The sequence below is a fragment of the Rosa chinensis genome, chromosome 1, assembly GCF_002994745.2.
Source record: "Rosa chinensis cultivar Old Blush chromosome 1, RchiOBHm-V2, whole genome shotgun sequence".
NCBI classification, from domain to species: Eukaryota; Viridiplantae; Streptophyta; class Magnoliopsida; order Rosales; family Rosaceae; genus Rosa; species Rosa chinensis.
In genome coordinates, this window is record NC_037088.1 from 10,761,198 (window position 1) to 10,780,512 (window position 19,315).

Here is a 19,315-nt window from a genome sequence, read left to right on the forward strand (position 1 = left end):
CTCCTCATGGTGCTTCTAAACTCTGTCATTGGCGCTTGAGCCCTAGGAGGGCCTCCCGATTTGTTTTCTTGTGTCATAATTTCATTGAAGTCTCCAGCTATAAGCCATGGTAAAGTACATGGTTCATTGGCTAGGGTTTTTATGAGAGACCAAGTGCGCTGCCGATCACTTTTGGCTCCAAAACCGTAAATTCCGGTGAACCTCCACTTCTTAGGTTCCTCCGGTTTACCAATTATAACATCGATGTGATTCGCTGATTTGGATCGTATTTCTGCATGAGTTTCATCACTCCATATTAGTGCCAGACCTTGCAACTCACGTTGTTGTGGGAAACATGTGTTATCTTTGAAACCCAGGCTTCTTGTGAGTCGATCAATAAGTTCTTTCTGAGCAAGAGTTTCTGAAAGGAAGATTAAAGATGGTTTACGAGCCTGGACCATATTGAGTAAGGCTCGTTGGGTTTCATTGTTGACAATTCCTCTACAGTTCCAGACCATAATCTTTCCCTGTAGCATAGCTGAAGGGTTTGAGCGCTCCAAACAACGAAGCTTTACGGCGACACAAGCAGAGCGTCGCTTAGGGTTTTTTTAGGATTAAATGATGAACTTATTCGTACTTCTACAAGAGATATTTCAAGGTTTTCCCATTCCAAATGAAGAAAGGAATCTAAACCCAAGTTTTACAAGGAAACTTGAAGCCAAAGATGAGTAGAAATCTTCCCTATATAAGGGAGCACGAATTTACATGAAAAACGAGTCTCGGGAGCACAATCTAGATGCCTAAGGAGCAGAGACGACTCATCCATCTTTCCTTTCTTTTCCCCTTCCATTCTTTTTATGTTTTTGCTATGTTTTATTTAGTTATATTTTGCTAAACCTTTTTCTAGGGTTAAGATGATGCCCTATCATGATTGTTTATGTACTTTGATGATTTATTGATGGATTTATAGTTTCTTTATGATGAATGCTTAATCACTATTTGAATTGATGCTTTATGTTTAAGTTCTTTGATTGATCACCTTAGGGCTTTGCATATAGTAATTGGAAGACAAATTTGAAGCAGAGATGCAATATAATTTGATTAGCTTCTTGTGATTAAGTGTGGTAAATTACATTACTTGAGAAAGACTAATGGTTTGCTTGATTCCCTTGTTTTCTAAAGCGTAATGAGTCTTGCATGTTAAATTTGTACCTGAGAATGATAAACTGCATAGTTAGGATATAAGATCTTTACCCGAGAGGGAGAGCATCATACACTTAAGGAAAACTATGGTCTAGAGTACCTGAAAGGACTTAGATATTGGAATTACACTACTAGAAATATGCCCTAAGGGGACACATTTGATGTGTCCCTTTTGATGCCTATAGGGACAAATAAGTATCCCCATTTGAGCTATAGAGACATATAAGGTATGTGTGCCTATTGCTAAATGGCACACATAACACATACATTATGTGTCTCCAAATAGAATAGTGGGCCCCATGATCTATTTACACTACAAATCTGGATTATGTATCAAGTACTATACTATACTAGTACAAATACAGCAGAAATATTTCACTTTTGGGGACACTTGCATCTGTGCCAATGACTTTTATTTTTTATTTTTTGGTCCCCTAACCATAATAGATTCAAATGTGTTCTGCTAAGCAATTGCAACATTACAGAAGTACTCCAATACGCATTAAAAACCATATCGAAGAAAAAAACACTGATCTTTGTTGAATAAGTATTTCAATGTTACAATAGAATAAGTTCAAATATCCAACTACAAAACTTCAATTTGGTGAAACATTAATACATGAAAAAGCTAAGTACTTCAGCAACACTCGTTCCAATAGTCTGGCTCGCTCCAATATCAAATCAATTTCCCTTACGCACATTTTTTACCTGAGTAAAGATTGCAACAGACTGCACAAGTATGCAAATTATACAATCAAAGCAGCACTTAATAAGATGAAGGACAGTACTAAACTATTGAACAATAAAAAATTAGTTATCACTTTATATTCAGCTCATTTACAAAAAGAAGAGCCAATTAAAAAGAAATTGCAGATTTTGTTCTCAAGCAAAAGTAGCATGTAAGTAAAGACTTAAGAGTTAAAATTGTAGAACACTTTAGGGTGCAGCCAAAAATAATTAGTTAACTGAAAGTTTTGTGCGCCTGCAAGTCATTACTGCTTAACAAAGACACAATTCAGAACAGATTAAGAACCAAACTAAGTGTCAAAAAGAAACTAAATGAATTACATGTAATATTTAAGTTATGAATGCAAAACTAGAAAGAGAGACATTTTCTAATACACCATAACATAATTCATGATTGAACAAGAATAGAAAAGAATCAGTATACTCACAGATAAGATAGTTTTTCTTTGGATTTAGGAAAGCATAAAATAGTTGGAATGACATCATTCACTACCAAATAGGGGTGTTACCTGGCCATATCCAACATCAACTCCATAAACAAATGATGCACCATACTTAAAGTAAACAGCCAGTAAATCCACCAGTTGACCACCCTGAATCAAGGGTTACTTTGCCAGCAACATCGATACCTAGCTGTTCAATGTCAGCTTCTTACTTGCGTCCTACTCTGGATATACAAAATAGAGGAACAAATTAGCATAACAGGTTTTACCAAAGTTCGAGCATAAAATGATTCTCATATAATGTAGTGTAGATTGGTTTGTTGAAGTGAAGTTATTACCTACATGCATATATCCATATTCATTGAAACTGTGGAGGGACGAACAGCAAATCAAAAAACACACATGATTACAATTTCTAGATAGAAGAAATGGGAAAAACAAAGTACACCCAACACCAAGTATGGATTGACGTTTTTGTTTCAAAAAAACCCACAATGATTTGAACTTTCAGACATTGGAAAAAACCTAAGACCCAGAAGCACGTACCAGTAACAAAGGTGAAAGTCCTCAAAACCTGGCTTTCCCAACAAGTGTTTAGTTGAACAAACATAAAAAATTAAAGAAAATTTCAAACCCAAGTAGAGTAAGGTAAAGAATGGAACTTTGAAACAGGGATTGATCAATTGGAAGACAAATTGCATACCCAAAAAACAAAGAAATGGATTGTCCAGGTAAAAGCCTTTTGTGTATTGGGTTCTTCTTCATCGTCTCTGCAAAACAAGAAGAACTTCAGTAAACCCTAAACATCAGTTATTCAAAAATTAAACCCAGAAGTGAAATTGAAACCCTAATTCAGAAATTAAAAGCATAAAAAACTCTTGGAAGAAAATTTAAACCCATGAGAAGAGAGACCCTAAAAGTTTGCGGGAGCAAAAGACTGGATGATGACGACGCCAGTGATGCCAGATCCAGATTGAGAAGCTTTAAGAGAGAGTGAGAAATAGGTTTTTTATTTTGGGTGATTAAGAGAGGTGGTTGGGGTGATTGTGGTCACGGTGGCCACCGAAGAGAAGACCGAAAAGGCAGAGAGTCCTAACTTTGGGAGAGACGAAGAAGAAGAAGAAGAAGAAGAAGAAGAAGAAGAAGAAGAAGAAGAAGAAGAAGAAGAAGAGGAAAAGAGCGAGGCCATATGGCTAAGTCTAATCGGTCTAGATAAGTCGGTTTTTTTGTATAGAGACCGAAAGAGAGAAAAATTACTTACCAAAAAATGAAAAAAAAAAGAAGAAGAAGAAGAAGAAGAATACGTAGGGCGAGTATAAAGGGATTTGTTTATTGTAAAGAGGTTGCAAAAGTGGGTCCCATATTATCAGCAGGGACACATATCTGTGCCTTTATTTTATGTGAGGGACAAATATGGACTTGTGTGCCTATTGATCAATTGTGAGGGACAAATATGGACTTGTGTGCCTATTGATCAATTATAGAGACAAATACTAGATTTGTCCCCAAATATGTGTGCCCTTTGGGCATATTTCTAGTAGTGTTATCATCTAGAGAAACAAAAGAATCTGTTAATTGCATTGAAACATAAATAGGATTGTTAGTGGTTGATTCCGAAACCCTAGGTTTTATCATTATTTGTTTGTTTCTTTCTTTCTTTAAATTTCACATTATTTGTTTAGTCGAAAACCTTAAAACCATATCTTCTTTAGTTTGATTGTTTATGTGTTTTTGTGTTTGGATTAATTAGGTTAGGATTTAAATTGATTATCAATCCTCAGTTAGAACGAGCTCGTACTTGCACACTATACTAACGACGATTCGTGCGCTTGCGAGTTTTAATTAAAATTTCACAACAAATTTTTGGCGCCGTTGCCGAGGATCAATGATTGATTTTGATTCTAACTTGATTACCAATCTGATTTTATATTTTGTTTATTTAGTTTCTACAATTTTTGGTTTTAAATTTGCTAAATATTTATCTTTTTGTGTTTCAGGTTCTGTACCTTCTTTGTGATGTACATTCTGGACTTCTTCCTGGTACTTTTAATAGGCTTACTGCATATCACCGGAAAGCTACATGAGTCTAGTTTCCAACGCACTAAGCAGATCATCATTCGGAGCTGTGAGCTAAGAGGTATTTGAGAAATACCGAACAGTGATCAATCTAAGCGGAAATTTTTCCTGATGACTGCTGCGATCTTTTTTTACTTCAACATCGGCTTTGTGCTAATCTGCACTAAATCCCAGGGAGCTCTAAACTCTTCTCTTTACTTTCTTATTTTTTTTCACTTATGTCTTTCCCATGCTTTTATGTGCATTGCATGCTTTAATTCTTTCAACATTGAGGACAATGTTAGATTTAAGTGTGGGGGAAGAGATTTTGATTTTTGTTTCTATTAGGTTGTTAGTTTTGTGGGTTTTTAAACAAAAACAAAATAAATAAAAAATGAAAACAAAATTGTGTTTTCTTTGTTATTTGTGCGTCATTATTTTTGGTTTTGTTTTCTTGAGTCTTAGGCCATTCAACAACTATGATGAGTATATATTTCAGAAATCATGGCTTAAGAGGATCATAAAATTGAGATGATGTTTGACTTTATTCTTTGGTTAATAAGGATGTATGATTGTCATATATATATATGTGTGTGTGTGTGTGTGTGTGTGTGTGTGTGTGTGTAGTGGATGTGGTCTTGCTTACATGGTACAAAAAGGAGCATGTTAGGATAAGTTTTTGATTCATTCATAACCTATGTGAGATATTTGAGCCTATTTCCCTTTTCTTTGTTGAGTACTAAATGAAAAAAATATATATGTCATCTTATTTTCTTGGTGATGATTTTGTTGATCTCATTATTATTTCATTTTGATTGATTGCTTGCCATAGATTAAGTTTAATGGACTATAAAATGCTAGAATTCACTCTTATACTTGTCGAGACTTTTATCAATACGTTTGGACCTTGGAAAGGATAAAGGCACCCTAGGAAATTACCACCATTGCCAAATTGCCATGTATCCTTATTTGTGTACACAAGATGTGCAACCCCTTAGATAAAACTCTTTGAGCCTACATTAAGCATTTTATTTCATCACCCTCATAATCCTTAACCCCTAAACCTTAGTATAGTTATATCTTTATCCTTTGTTCTAAAGACTTAGTGGAGCTAATTTTTGAGACATACAAGAAGTTTTTGGCGTCAAGAATGAAGATGGAGAAGAGAAGGAAGTTCAAGTGCGGGGGTAAGACTTGTCCATAGAAAAAAAAAATGTATGTATATGCCGTGAAAAGAAGAGAAGAAGAAAAAAATTGAAAAAAATTATATGTGACGGCAAAAGAAAAAAATATGATAATTGTTAATGGATTTTAGTCCCCTCATTGTGGATTTGGAGTTTGCTTTGAAGTGAAGGCCCATTCAAGAAAAATTTGGTCTTTGTCCAATTCACAAGTATTCAAAGAAAGTTTAGAATGAAGTGTGAGCCCTACATGATGACATTTAGCCCTTTATAAAGACTTTGAAGGAGTCTATGACATTTTTACTTTGTGGAATTTCAAGATTGTCTCTCTACATCAACAAGAGCTCTACTAGGTTTTTAGGATACTTTGTGATTTTCCTATCCCTTCGTTTCTATAAACCCTAAGCCTTGGCCCTATTACAACCTTAATTATAAGACCTCTTTGATCCTTGAAAAGGGCAGCCTTTGATGTGTGGAGATGAGTTATAAGAGTTGAACATATGGCTTGGGTTCATTTGTGCAAGTAGTTGGTATCCTTCATGAGATCATACATGAAAAAAATATTTTCATAAAAAGCTTTTTCTTTCTGTTATATGTGAGCTATTTGTTTGTCTTATATATTGTCTCTCTCACATATAACTTGAGTGAATATATGCTTATGCATGAGCCAATGAATCGGAGAGAAGAAAGAGGGTAAACCGGTGAGAATTTGAGTCATAACTTGTTTGAAGCATGCTGAGATTAATATCACCAATGTTGCCCCCATGTCCTACATGTTTATATGTTAAGTTATATGTTTTTGTTGACTCTCGAATAAATGTTGGATTGATTCTTAGTTGTTGTGCTAATCTTGATGCCATGAAAGTTTGAGATTTCTAAGACTAATGTTGAAAGGCTTAGTGTGTTTTTGTTTGTTTTGTTTTGTGTATTTGAGTTTTTAGTTTTTGTTGTTTTGCTCGAGGACAAGCATTCGTTAAGGCATCCAAAACTGCAAATTACAACAATGTACACAAACGGTTCCGGTTCAACAGATTCGGTTCGTTCATGTAAATTGCAGTTCTAGATGCCTTAACGATTACCAAATTGGCTGAAATTTTGTAGAGATGATCTATACATTAGGACCTAAAAACTGAGCAGTTAAGATAAAAAAATGTGATCGGAAAGTGGGTGAAAACAGGAAATCCGTACCGAAATTTTGGTACGGACGTCAGCACCTGAGAAAAATCTTTTATATATATATATATAAACAGTCCGGCTACAGTGCGGACGTCCGTACCGTCCGCAAGGTACGGATTTCCCGTTTTCCCCCAATTTCCGATCACATTTTCATATCTTAACCGTTCAGTTTTTAGGTCCTAATGTATAGATCACTTCTGCAAAATTTCAGCCAATTTGGTGATCGTGAAGGCATCCAAAACTGCAAATTACAACAATGTGCACGAATGGTTACGGTTCGACAGATTCAGTTCGTTCGTGTAAATTGCAGTTTTGGATGCCTTAACGATCACCAAATTGGATGAAATTTTGTAGAGATGATCTATACGTTAGGATCTAAAAACTGAACGGTTAAGATCAAAATATGTGATCGGAAAATAGGTGAAAACCAGAAATCCGTACTGAAACTTCAATACGAACGTCCGCACTTGAGAAAAATCCTATATATATATATATATATATATGTATAAATTCAGTCACCGACTCACCGTCCCCAAACTATGCTGCCAAGGCCAATTTGATACCTGAACTCTCAAAAGTATCAATGCGATACCCAAACACATATTTTGACATCAACGTGATACTTCCGTAAAAAATTCCTAACGGCTCCGTCTATTTGCTGACGTGGCAAGCACGTGGGTCCTGTGTAATATTTTTATCAAAGGTAGAATAGTCTTTTACTACTAACTAATTAAAAAAAAAAAAAAAAAAAAAAGGGAGCACAGAGCTCCATCTCTCTCTCTCTCTCTCCTCTCTCTTTCTCTCTTGGTTTTGGTTTTCGGGTTTCTGGGTTTTGATGGCTTTGGATGACAGGATCCGCCCCAAATTTCACCCTGAAATCCGAGGTGACCCTGTGGGCCCACCTTAGGAATAGCTCTACCAAAAATTCGGCAGAATCACCCCCAAAATGGACTACCCAAAAACCCGTAAAACACACCAAACACTTCAAGCAAACCAACCTTATACTCCTGGAGCCACCATGCTCCCAATTACCATCAACTCCACTTTCACAAAACATAAAAACTCAACTTAACAATACTAATCTCAAAGGTCATCAGAGCAATACTAATACACAAGGATATAAAAAGAAGAGTAAAGGATCAAGGGATCCTACACTGCGGAAGTAGTGACAACTATGCCTCTAATGCCATGTACGCCCGACCTCTACTAATAACGCCTGCAAACTGGGCATTTGAAACCGAAAGGCCCAGGGGAAAGTAGACGAAAAACGTTAGCGTGAGTGGACAAAAATAAACAATTTAAAAGAAAAAGGATTTCATACTTTCCCACATTTATTCTCTTAAAAATCTGATGCATGCAACCATAAGAAAACACATTTAGCCTTAAATCCAAGAATTTCAAAACGATACATTGACTAGCCTCGCTAGTCACAATATTCGAAAATTATAATGAAAAACGGAAATCTCGTTTCTCAAGAAAATAAATAAGACCAGCCCAGCTGGCTACAATGAAAATCGGACTAGACCCCGCTAGCCCAGCAATAATACAATGAGTAGGGGAAGATGATAGCCATACGAATGAGCCTCCCAGGCTCGGGTGATAGCCTCCCAGGCTAAAGTACTCCCATATACTCCCATTATATACCCACACGCCACTATGTGTAGCGATTAGGATACTGGGCTTCAGCATTACTGTCACAAAGACAGTAACCAGCGCCACAAAGGCGGACGGGCTTCGGTGATCCCATCACCTCGCCGCAAAGGCGGACGATCAATGCTAGCAATGATAATAGTCACCCAAAGTATGGCAAAAGGGTAATCCGTAACCATATAAATCCATAAATACATAAGGCTTCCCCAACTCTTGCAAATGAATTTCCAACGACGTGTCCCACACGCCAAGATAATCTCAAGTTCAAAACTAAATAGGAGAGAAAATAATAAAACATAAACTCCATAAATCGAAACAAAACCAATTCCAAGATCATCATCAAGGCATTCCCAATGCCAAAACCGAAGGTAGATAAATAAATATGAAAGCTAACTTCATCGAAATCTCATTTCGAAAATCTCTTATAAAATCTCAAATCGACGAATAGAAACATAATATGAAATTCCAGAAATCACCTTGGAAATATATTCGTCGAAAAATCAACATGAATCAAAATTTCAAATCTGAGCATAATAAGTTCATAACCGAAATTCACAACCGGAATAAATCGTAATCACTTCATGAAACTCATCAATGAAAGTAATTCCTCATGATAAATCAAAATCAGAAATCCGAAAACAATTATATGCTCAAAATGTAATATGATAAATAACTAGAGCATTACTTTAAAAAATAAATGCATGCATCATTATTTAAAAACAAAAGTCCACTCACAGTACTATTTAGGCGTTCACGCGTACGAGTTCCTTCATCGAGCGATGAGTCGGTACCTTGTCCTGTACACAATTATTGGTATATAAATAATTATCGGACGGAAAATAATTTTACGATAATCAATAATTAAATCTCAAAACCCATAACCTCAACTTCTCCAATCCTCTTCCGCATCCAACCACACTTCACCAACACTGCCCACTCGTCGATTTCAGACTATATAACAATTATGGAGGAAATCCGACAATCGGATCCACGATTACATTAACCGAAATCCAAATCTTTAGAAATTTATAACCGATTCAAAACTCTACAAATCCTCACCAAACTTCATATATAAGCTCTAAGATAATTATAGAATTTAACTAGCCAGAAATTGAAATTAAAAAGCTACCCTAGCCGCTGTTACCGCCGTCCAAAGTGGCGGCGCAGCCGCCACTGCCACCAACTCCAATGGCCACCAAAATTTGGCAGTAACACCTACTCACCACACCCATTAATTCTTTCAACTGTGACCAAGTTAGAAAATGAGCGGAAGTACCTCAACAATTAAGGGGAAGGTTGAACCCGAACCGTGAATAGTAACTTCAAACCGTCGATTCTTCCTCCACGCTTCAAAAATCTCGGCAAAAGCTTTTGGGAGCATCATCTACGTCCCAAGGCGCTCCCAAGAACCTAACTTGGTCGTCTGGGGTGGCCGGAATCGGAAGATATCAGCCGGTGAAGGGAGGCGATTTCCAGCTCGAGCTGTGCGGCTTCTCGGCCTTGCAGCTCCCTCCACAGTTCGTTTTTCACCCCGATGTCTTCAGAGAAATTATAGGCGACGTCAAGGTGAGAAAAATTGCTTTTGGAATCAAGTCGATTGGAGGCCTGTGGAGGAAGATATGGCCGGACAAAGAAGACCCCAGAAAGCTCGGTAAGTTTCTGGAAAAATATCCAAACTTACCACAGTACTTTCTCTATATATAGAAAGTTACTATAAACAGTAATTTTAGTATTTTGGCCATAACTTTTGCATACGAACTCCAATTTTTACGTACCACATATGCACGCGCTTGGTTTAACGTTCTCTACAACTTTCATGAAGAACTTTTTCTCAAATTTTTACCCGAACAGAAAGTCATCTTTTAGGGCCCCCTAAAAGTATCGAAACGACAGTAAAAGTGAAAGTAAAGGTCGTTTACCGTCCAAATGACTAGTAAACAGGTAAATTAAGATACAGGACGTTACAATTTGGAGGCTATCAGTCTCTCGCTCTCTCTCCTTCTCTTGACCCCCCATATCTCCTCTCTCTCACCAACTTCATCCTTGATTTCTTCGCTATCCACCATGCCTCCATATCCATAGTAGCTATTGGTACTCCTCCACGACCAGTCGATTCGGACACCAAAATTGACGACGACGATGCCGCCGCAGCCATCAATTCCGAAAACGACGTCGTCGTTTCCCACTCGCAGTTGCTTCCCAACAGTGAATTGTGAACCAGGGGCAGAGGGGAGTGTCGTCACTCAGATTAAACAACGACGTTAAGGGTGATAATGGCGGTAACAGCGAAGAAGAAGAAGAAGAAGAAGAAGAAGAGATTGGAGGAAGTTCTGATTCAGCGATCAAAGAGGATCAGAGTCGCCGGAATGCACCGTTGACGCCGGAGAATGCTACGAGGGTTATGGGCGGCTGCTAGCATCGAAGTCGCGGTGGTGGAAGTGGTCGAGCGGCCTTGATGGTGGCGGACAAAATGAAAGAAGCGATTTTGATGGGGGAGAAGGAAGAGGTGGAGGAGGAGGCCTCGCATGGTTTCTGGATCGAAGTCTGGAGGTGGTTCATCTGCTTCTGCTTGAGGTGATTGATTTGTAGGGATGAGAGGTTATGTGATTTTCGCCATTGTTGTTGAGGCAGTGGAGCTTGCTCTTCAGCTTCAACTCTTCACTCAAATAGAGCAATTGACAATGTGTGGGAGAAGCCAAAGGTACCAAGTACCAGCTGCCAAGTCTTTTTCTTGGTCTAATTGTGCTCAATTGCTATCTAGGTTGGTTTTGCTTTTTTGGTTTATGCTGGGTTTGTTTTTAATTCTGGTATACATGAATTCATAGTTATATGTTGCTTTGGCCTTGTGAATGTGATTTTGATCTGAGTTTCTATTATCTGTTGTTACTGACATGACGGCGGCAGTGGAGGAGGAGGACACTGAGGCTGTGGCGACGGAGGAGGAAAGCTGCTGAGCGAAGAAGAAGGAGATCGGTTTTGGCGGATAAGAAGACATGGGCGTCTCCGGGTGCCCAGAGCAGTTTTCTGGGTGCAGAAAGATTTGATTTTTTTTTTTAATCATGTCACCCAACTTTCGTTTTGGGTCCATCCGCCGGCAGTTGAGTGCGAAGAACATGGATTTGTAGCAGGAATTGGAGAGGATGATGGCAGCGTTGGTGATGGTTTGGGCAGAGGAGGAGAGAGAAGAAGAAGAGGACTGAGGTTGAAGAAGAAGTAGAAGCCATTTTTCTTTGATTCTTGGGTGGAGGAGGAGCGGAGCTTGCGGCGGTTTGGCTAGAACAAAATTCCAGAAGAACAAGAAGAAGAAAAAAAGAAGAAAAAGAAATGAAAAGAAAAAAAATGAATTAACAAAAAAATTGGTAAATTGGTCACTTCACTTTTTTTAGGGCCCACATGTTTGTCACGTCAACAAACAGACGACGCCGTTAGATATTTTTGACGGAAGTATCACGTTAATGCCAATATAGATATCTAAGTATCATATTGATACTTTTGAGAGTTTAAGTATCAAATTGACCTTGGCAGCATAGTTTGGAGACGTGAGCTGAAATTTTCTCATATATATATCATTTCAGCGAAGTACATTGCCAGTTTTACAGCCTTGGTGCTTGTCTCCCTGTTTAAAACAGTTTATTGAATCTCTTAACCCATCTGTATTTGTCATTTTCCACTCTTTCTATTTTTCATTCTTGTAGCACAGAGACTCATCTAAGCCGAGCCTTTCTTTTAACATCAGATTTCTTTTGCTTTTCTTTTACAATATCTCTCGATTACTTCAATATTATGTAGAACATTATTGAAAAAAGAACAAAACAAAACCGAAATGAAAAGTTATGTACTTCTCTTCAAAATACTACGTTACATCCAAACAGAACTTTGCACAAACTGGTGAGGAAGATGTTAAGCAATACACATATTATGTCCAGCCAAAAGATGTCAAACGTACAGACAGGACCATGTGGCAGGTAACTTCTACAAACTTCTAGCAGTTAAGTCCACTTTCAAGCCAACTTTAGTTAAAACCAACATCAAACCATTTTACCCCTTCTTGATGAATTCAAGTTCCATTTAGTGAAAGCGTACAGAGGAAAGTAAGCTGATCAAGTTCACATGAATTTGCAGTACTCAAGGACAGTTCAAGTAATCTTTATACATATGTACTGCCTCGACCCTCGCTATCTATATCAAATGGAATACCTTGAACCTGCAGAGAGCATAAAGACAAGACTTATACAATCAACCTGGCATGTGAAAGTCCTTATTGCCAGAAATATCACAACATAATCCGATTTACAGACGAAGGTAAAAATCGAAAAAAAAAATTCAGTAAAAATATATGAGCAGGCAAAGGGGTGTCCTTTAGAATCTCTCACAGCACTATCTTCATCATATACACTGAACATCAATTTTGTATTTAGAGCAACGATGAACGACAGCAAATTAAGAAAGCCAGTACAGAAAATTCTTTCTATTTTCCCTGAGCTAGCTATTTTAGATGGAGCAGAGATGGACATTTTATTCAGAAAAATCCAATGCCATTGGTTATTTAGATCCATGCACAGGGCTGTAGGTGCAATCAATGTATTTTTATGGACTATAGAATCGATGGCTAATGGCAACATAAGATGGCACAAATTTGTACCAGCAAATTGCAAAATATGTGTCCAACGGTACAAGGATGGACTTCCAAAGAAAATTTAGCATCCGTACATTTTGTTGGTTTACTGTATAAAAAGGCCTGGTCATCATTTTCAAGGGGAGCCACATAATTTCATACAAATTGCTAAAAATGCAATGCAAGGTGACTTAAAATTCTCTGTAACAGCACACCATTCTACACGAGTACATGGTATAAAAGTATAATATTAATGGTGCAAGCCTACAAGTGTACTGATAGCATATAGACTATAATCAATATGAGAAGCTTGCAATTCAGTTTATTGTAAAACTAATTCAATAATATCGGTTATGCAAGTAAGATTATAGAGTCATTTGGAAATAATTTGGGGAGCCCACTAATAACTAGGCAAAATATCAAAACTAGAGTGATCAAGACTCACCTAATTGTAAAGGATGAAGGCAAGAGCGCTGCAGAAAGTAATTACTGCAGAAATTCAAATGAGAGAAGCGGAGGCCTTGTCCATTCATGATCTGCTACTCATTTCCAGCCATGGGATCAGAAAGTCCTTAATTGTGGTCTTTAAAAGTGGCCAGTGGTGGATCCCCTATATTTCTGCCAGTCCGACAATTCTTCAAGCGTGCAAGTTCTGCTACCAGTGCTACCAGTTTCCAATGTAGCTGAAACGTTGAAACCAATCATATATACTCTTAAGAGACATCCTACTGCTTGATTGAGTGGTTGTTTCGTTCGACTCTTGCATTGTTTTGTTCGACTCTTGCACATCTTGCTCATATATCAGACGGATTCCACACTGTTTCACCTTCAGACCCGGCCCTCTAGTTTCAAATAAGAACTCAAGATGATTCAAACCGCAAAGCCAACTCTCTATACCAAAGTATTTATCACAAGATACATAGAATAGCCACAGGTGATCTGACTCAACCTGGCAAAATTCTTCACTAAAGCGAAATGCAGGCTGTCTGCCATACACTTCCAATTCTCTTCCATTGAGCTTCAGGCAACATACAAGATGATGTGTTGCATTAAAAGTCTTGAATTCATCTACATAAAGCTCATCCACCGGATGGTGCTCATGGAGTACAAAAACAGCACACAAAGCAAATCCCAAAAACCGACTCTTATTCCAATGTGCAGGTAGAGATACACATAAGGAACACCCAACACTCTGATGGCTGAACCACTCATGGATATTACTTCCAGGAATTACAATTTGAAAGGTTTCCCTCTTATTAGAGATTCCCTGTGCAAGAAGAGATAGTTTGTTAGCTGATTAATGTCTATAATTAAGTATATGAGCAGAAACACACACATACACACACTTGGAGAGGGAGTACCTGATACATGAGTGTCCTCAGCATTTCAAATGCTATGGTATTGCATCCTTCATTGCCATTTAGATTGAAGCAATTGATGAAATTGAAATATGATCTCTTTAGTCTGTTCAAATTTGATGCATCAAACAAGTATTTCAGTGAAGTACAACCATCTGCCCTTAAATCTAGTCTACTATTTGATGGAAGGTCTGACAACTCTTGAAGTCTCTTGCAATTCTCCAAGTTAAAGTTCTCAAGCTTAGAAAGCAATCGAATGCCTGAAGGAATGCGAACAAAATTGTTTCCACTTAGATTCAAGGTCACTAAAGAGGGAAAGTAACCAAATTCATTGGCAAATGCTCCTTCACCAAGATTGCAATTACTCAGATTCAGATATGTTAAATTACAGAGACCAGATATAGGCAAGCGGAAACTCATTGGCTCTGTATTCACTTTTTGCACCAATCCAGAAGGCAAGAACTCATTTAAAGATTCCAAAACTACTTCGCATCCATGAAAGTTTGAACCTCTCTCATATTTTATGAGACCAAGGGTAGATGACATTTCAATTGCAGACCCACTATTCACATCAGTTTCCTCAAAACAGTCCATCTCCCCTACATTTACCTGATATTTGCCGAGTTTCAAGCATCCAGAAAGATTAAGATTTTCAACAGACTTCAATTTATTGATGGTGCTTGGAAGACATACAAGATTTCTGCAGTTGCTTAGATTCAATGACACAAGGCCAATCAGCCGTTCAATTGAAACAGGCAATTCCTCAATGGCAGTCTCATCAAGACAAAGCACTGACAAACGTTCCATATTTCCAACAAACTCGGGAATCTTCTTAACTTTTGAGCAGTTAGAAAGAATTAATGTTTCAAGAGATTCCATTTCAATTCTACATGGCAGACTCTCGAGACTTTTGCAGTCTTTAAGATTTAGGACAATAAGCTTTTTGAGAAATCCAAGGGATTGATGGATTCTTACCAAATTCTCACATCCTTCAAGATCTAAACTCTCAAGATTCTGAACACCTGTGAGGTCTGGGGTCTCCACAATGTTTTGAGAATGGCAGAGTTTGATTAATTTCAACTTGTCAAAATTCTGCACGTAAAATCGAAACAGTAAGCCACCACACAGAGCAGAAAATTTGCTCAATAGAGATAAACACATAGACTATTAACTAATAGCCATACCTTTGTCCCCTTCCAAAGCTGTTTAATGTTGCTGCGGCAGAAGTTAAGTTCAATAAGTTCATCTGCTTCAAAATTTTGTGGAAGAGATCTTAAGGGATACCCAGTCCATTCGAGGAGTCTCAAGGAATTAGAAAGACAAGTAAGGCCATCCGGAAGGTCAACATTACGAATATGGAGAAGAATAAGTTGAGACAAATTTGAAAAGGCTTCTGGCTTCCAATGGGCCACTTGTAATTCAGTCAACTCCATTACCATGCCTTGGATTGAATCTGTTCCCTGATAATGAAAAACAAGAATAACAACTTAAGTGCAGAACACAAAGAATACCAAGACCTAAGCAGATTACAAGTAAATCTCCCTTACTTTTTTTCTACACAATAATTGAAGTGCAGAACACAAATAATAACATGCTTATCTTTTTTTCATTATCAAACTCTTACCTTATTTCTCTCCAGCACCTTGTTGATGTCTTTATGAGACCATAATCTACTACATTTGCCTGGCTCATCAGGAGACTGTTCACGAACAATTTCCCGGCCCATTTCTTGTAGCAAATCATGCATCGACAAATCATTGTTGGAGACAGTTATGAGAGATCTATCAGCAAGAACATCTAAACCAATGACAGGTTGAAGCTGGCAATAGTCTAGTATTTGTGTCACACGATCCTTATCCATCCCCTTGTAAAAGCAAGCAATATGAAGGAATATTTCTTTCTCTTTTTTATGCAGGTCATCAAAACTAATCCGAAGCACGTCAATAATGCGTTTATCTGGTGTGCTCCTCAGCCTATCTATTGCACTTGCCCATTTATCAGCCCCTCTACCAGAGAGAAAAGAACCTAAAACCACGAGAGCCAACGGAAGCCCCTGAGCATACCCTAAAATATCGTAGCACAGATCCAAATAATCTTCTGGTGGGGGATGTTTCTTAAAAGCCTTCAAACTCAAAAGTTGAAGTGCTTCATCACAGTTTAACCCGTTGGCCTTGTATGTAGCATCAACATCATGTGCCTTTAACAATTGAATATCTGTGGTGGTTATGATAATCCTACTCCCTGGACCAAACCAGTTGCGACTTCCAGCCAATTTCTCTAATTGTGTCAACTGATCCACATCATCAATAACAAGAAGCACCTTTATTCTACACGACCTCCTTTCTATCATTGCAGCTCCTGTGAATTCATCCTCTATATTTTCAACTTTTGCCATCATGATTCTGGAAAGAAGCTTTTCTTGTAGAGAAACTAAGCCATTGTTTTTAGACATTTCTCTAACATTGGAAAGAAAGCAGGTTCGGTCAAAATCCTGACAAATATCATCGTGGATAGCCCGAGCAAGTGTTGTCTTACCTATGCCCCGCATGCCATGGATCCCTATAAAACGCACCCCACAAAGCTGCGGAAATATGTAATTGCTTAATAAATCATCAGTGCGGGAACCCATTCCTATGAAGCCCTTGTCAACACTTGAAGATGTATACACGGACTTTTTTAGTATATGATTAACAATTTCGTCAAATATTCTTGAATCTTCTCTGAGAAAATTTAGATAAAACTCTTGAGTTAGAAAGAAACTTAGCGATGTAATAGCATTTGGCAAGATTAAGTAAATGCAAAATGGTAATCCAGTGAGTCTCTCAAATTTACTGGATGTTCGTTACTCTCCATTCGTATCCATCCCTCAATCAGAAAAATCCCAATTTAAATCATAAAGAATAGTTCATTTTAAAAATAAGACATTATCCTGCTCTCAAAATCAGCAGAAACATATTAAGGTATGAGTAGTATGGAGGGAGGAGCCTTACCCATAATTCTTGGTATGCCAGCCAGAAAGATTGGCGACCTCAGTCAAAGCAGCTCTCCAGGCATCTTGTCTGTCCTGATTCTTCCGATAAACTTCTTCATGTTCCCTTACTTCCACATCCACTTGGGATTTCCTTTTGAGCTCAAATCTTCCACTTTGGTGCCGCACTTCAGAAGGATCCACCCTGTAGAAGACGGGGAGGACTTGTTGACCCTTCTCTTTCATGCATTGAATAATCTTGACGAGTTCATTCAAGCACCATGACGAACGAGCATAGTTCCGTGAGAGAATGACAATCGCGGATCTAGACTCCTCAATTGCAGCTGAAAGTTCAGGTCTAATGGATTTTCCTTTCTCAAGCTCTGCGTCATCCATGAAGGTGAGAATTCCTTTCTGATTTAGTGCAGCATACAGATTACTGGTAAAAGGATGGCGGGCATCTGCCCCCCTGAAATTTAGAAACACATCGTATTTCCATTGACGACGAGAAGAGGTTGACGCCATCTCTGTTAGGGTACTGGCCCTAACTTCTAGAATCAGAGAGAGAGAGAGAGAGTACAAAGGACAAAAATCTAAAGCAAAAGTGAAGTATATTTCAATCGATGATGATAACCTAACAGCTAATAGCTAACTTCCTCCTCGAGGTACATCGAACCGGTGCGTTTGGAATAAAACAGAAATAAAGAAATTGAATCAGAGTTGCCTGTTGTTGACGGAAATACTCAAGTTTCTAGAAATACTCTGTTTCTAGTCAATGGTCGGACTTTGAATATAATATTCAAATTTAGCCTATATCTTTTTCTCAATTTTCAACTTTCCATCTCATTTGTATACAATTGCCTTTTTACGTCTTGGATGGGTTGGCCATTAGCATGAGTGGGTTTACTGTTCTGAAAGCTTGCCGTGGTTTTTGCATCTTTGAGATCCAATCATGTCTTTCAACAATATAAGTGCCTGTCCCCTACTTTTACTTTCTATCTCCTATGCTTCCAGTAGAGAGTAGAGACTCGTCTTAGCTACAGTTTACCATGTTTCATCGAACTCGTATAAGCACCAAGAGTTACTAGACTAAAACAACCAAGGAAAGCCTTTAAGTAATGCCGTCTGTATCTATTTTTGGACCCTTGACTTTTGAAAATCTGTTTAAAATTAATTTCCTCTTCCAATCTATGTAGATAAGAATATAAATGAGTAAAATCATGTTATTCACTTGGAATTCAACCAAGTACCAACCATATTTCATATTTGTGTTGGATTATCACCCTTGTATTCAATGACCCTCAAAGAACCAAAGAGAACACATCCATAAGATGCATGCATGAGCAAGTTTTCAGGACTTACATGATATGTAAAAGTTCAGGCAGACTCCACTAGTTGATGCATTTATTTGCGAATTCAAGAGCAGAACAGTCTACAAAACAGGTAGCTATGACAACCCTGCATGATGTCAAGCGAAGCAACAGTCCGGCATGCTTCCTGAACTGGATCATCCATCCACTGGTTCAGTATAGCTTCAGGAACAGGAGTAATACGATGCTACAGAACGGCCGCATCAAAGGGTCCAACCAAATTGAGCATTGTTGCTGCAGAACTAACATCTCTCATTGTGATAAATATGAAACCTGATGAAGGAATGTCTACAGCATCGCAAATGATATGTTATAGTCGCCTCGATCATTTTAATTTAAAGGAATTGATGAAATTGAAAAATGATTTCTCCAAACTGCTAAAATTACATACATCAAATTTCCAGTGAAGAACAATCATCCGCCCTTACACGGATAACTTTTCAAGTCTCCTGCAATTCTCCAACTTAATATTTTCAAGCTTCACTAGTGATCTAATGGTTGCACGAAGACTGATAAAAAAATTTCCCACTCAGATTTAATGCCACCAAATAAGAAGCTAGTGTCATTGGG

At 37.9% G+C, this 19,315-nt stretch overlaps 1 protein-coding gene and 1 long non-coding RNA gene across 3 annotated transcripts; both read right to left on the reverse strand.

Annotated features, from left to right (window-relative positions):
* Positions 1-1,738: 1,738 nt before the first annotated feature.
* Positions 1,739-7,452, reverse strand: LOC121051645. 2 transcript variants are annotated; one of them, XR_005806366.1, is made up of 5 exons: positions 7,312-7,452; positions 2,919-3,142; positions 2,711-2,739; positions 2,439-2,596; positions 1,739-1,911 (listed from the first exon to the last, which is right to left on the reverse strand). It is a non-coding gene; the product is annotated as an uncharacterized LOC121051645 (long non-coding RNA). The 2 variants fall into 2 exon arrangements; XR_005806355.1 differs by having other exon boundaries at positions 1,739-2,596.
* A 4,797-nt stretch (positions 7,453-12,249) lies between these two features.
* On the reverse strand, positions 12,250-18,101 carry LOC112190651 (TMV resistance protein N). Its single transcript, XM_024330101.2, has 6 exons — positions 17,398-18,101; positions 16,032-17,127; positions 15,592-15,867; positions 14,411-15,499; positions 13,495-14,316; positions 12,250-12,638 (listed from the first exon to the last, which is right to left on the reverse strand). The coding sequence occupies exons 1-5, from the start codon at positions 17,898-17,900 to the stop codon at positions 13,714-13,716; spliced, it is 3,567 nt and encodes a 1,188-aa protein (XP_024185869.1). The 5' UTR covers positions 17,901-18,101; the 3' UTR covers positions 12,250-12,638; positions 13,495-13,713.
* Positions 18,102-19,315: the final 1,214 nt, after the last annotated feature.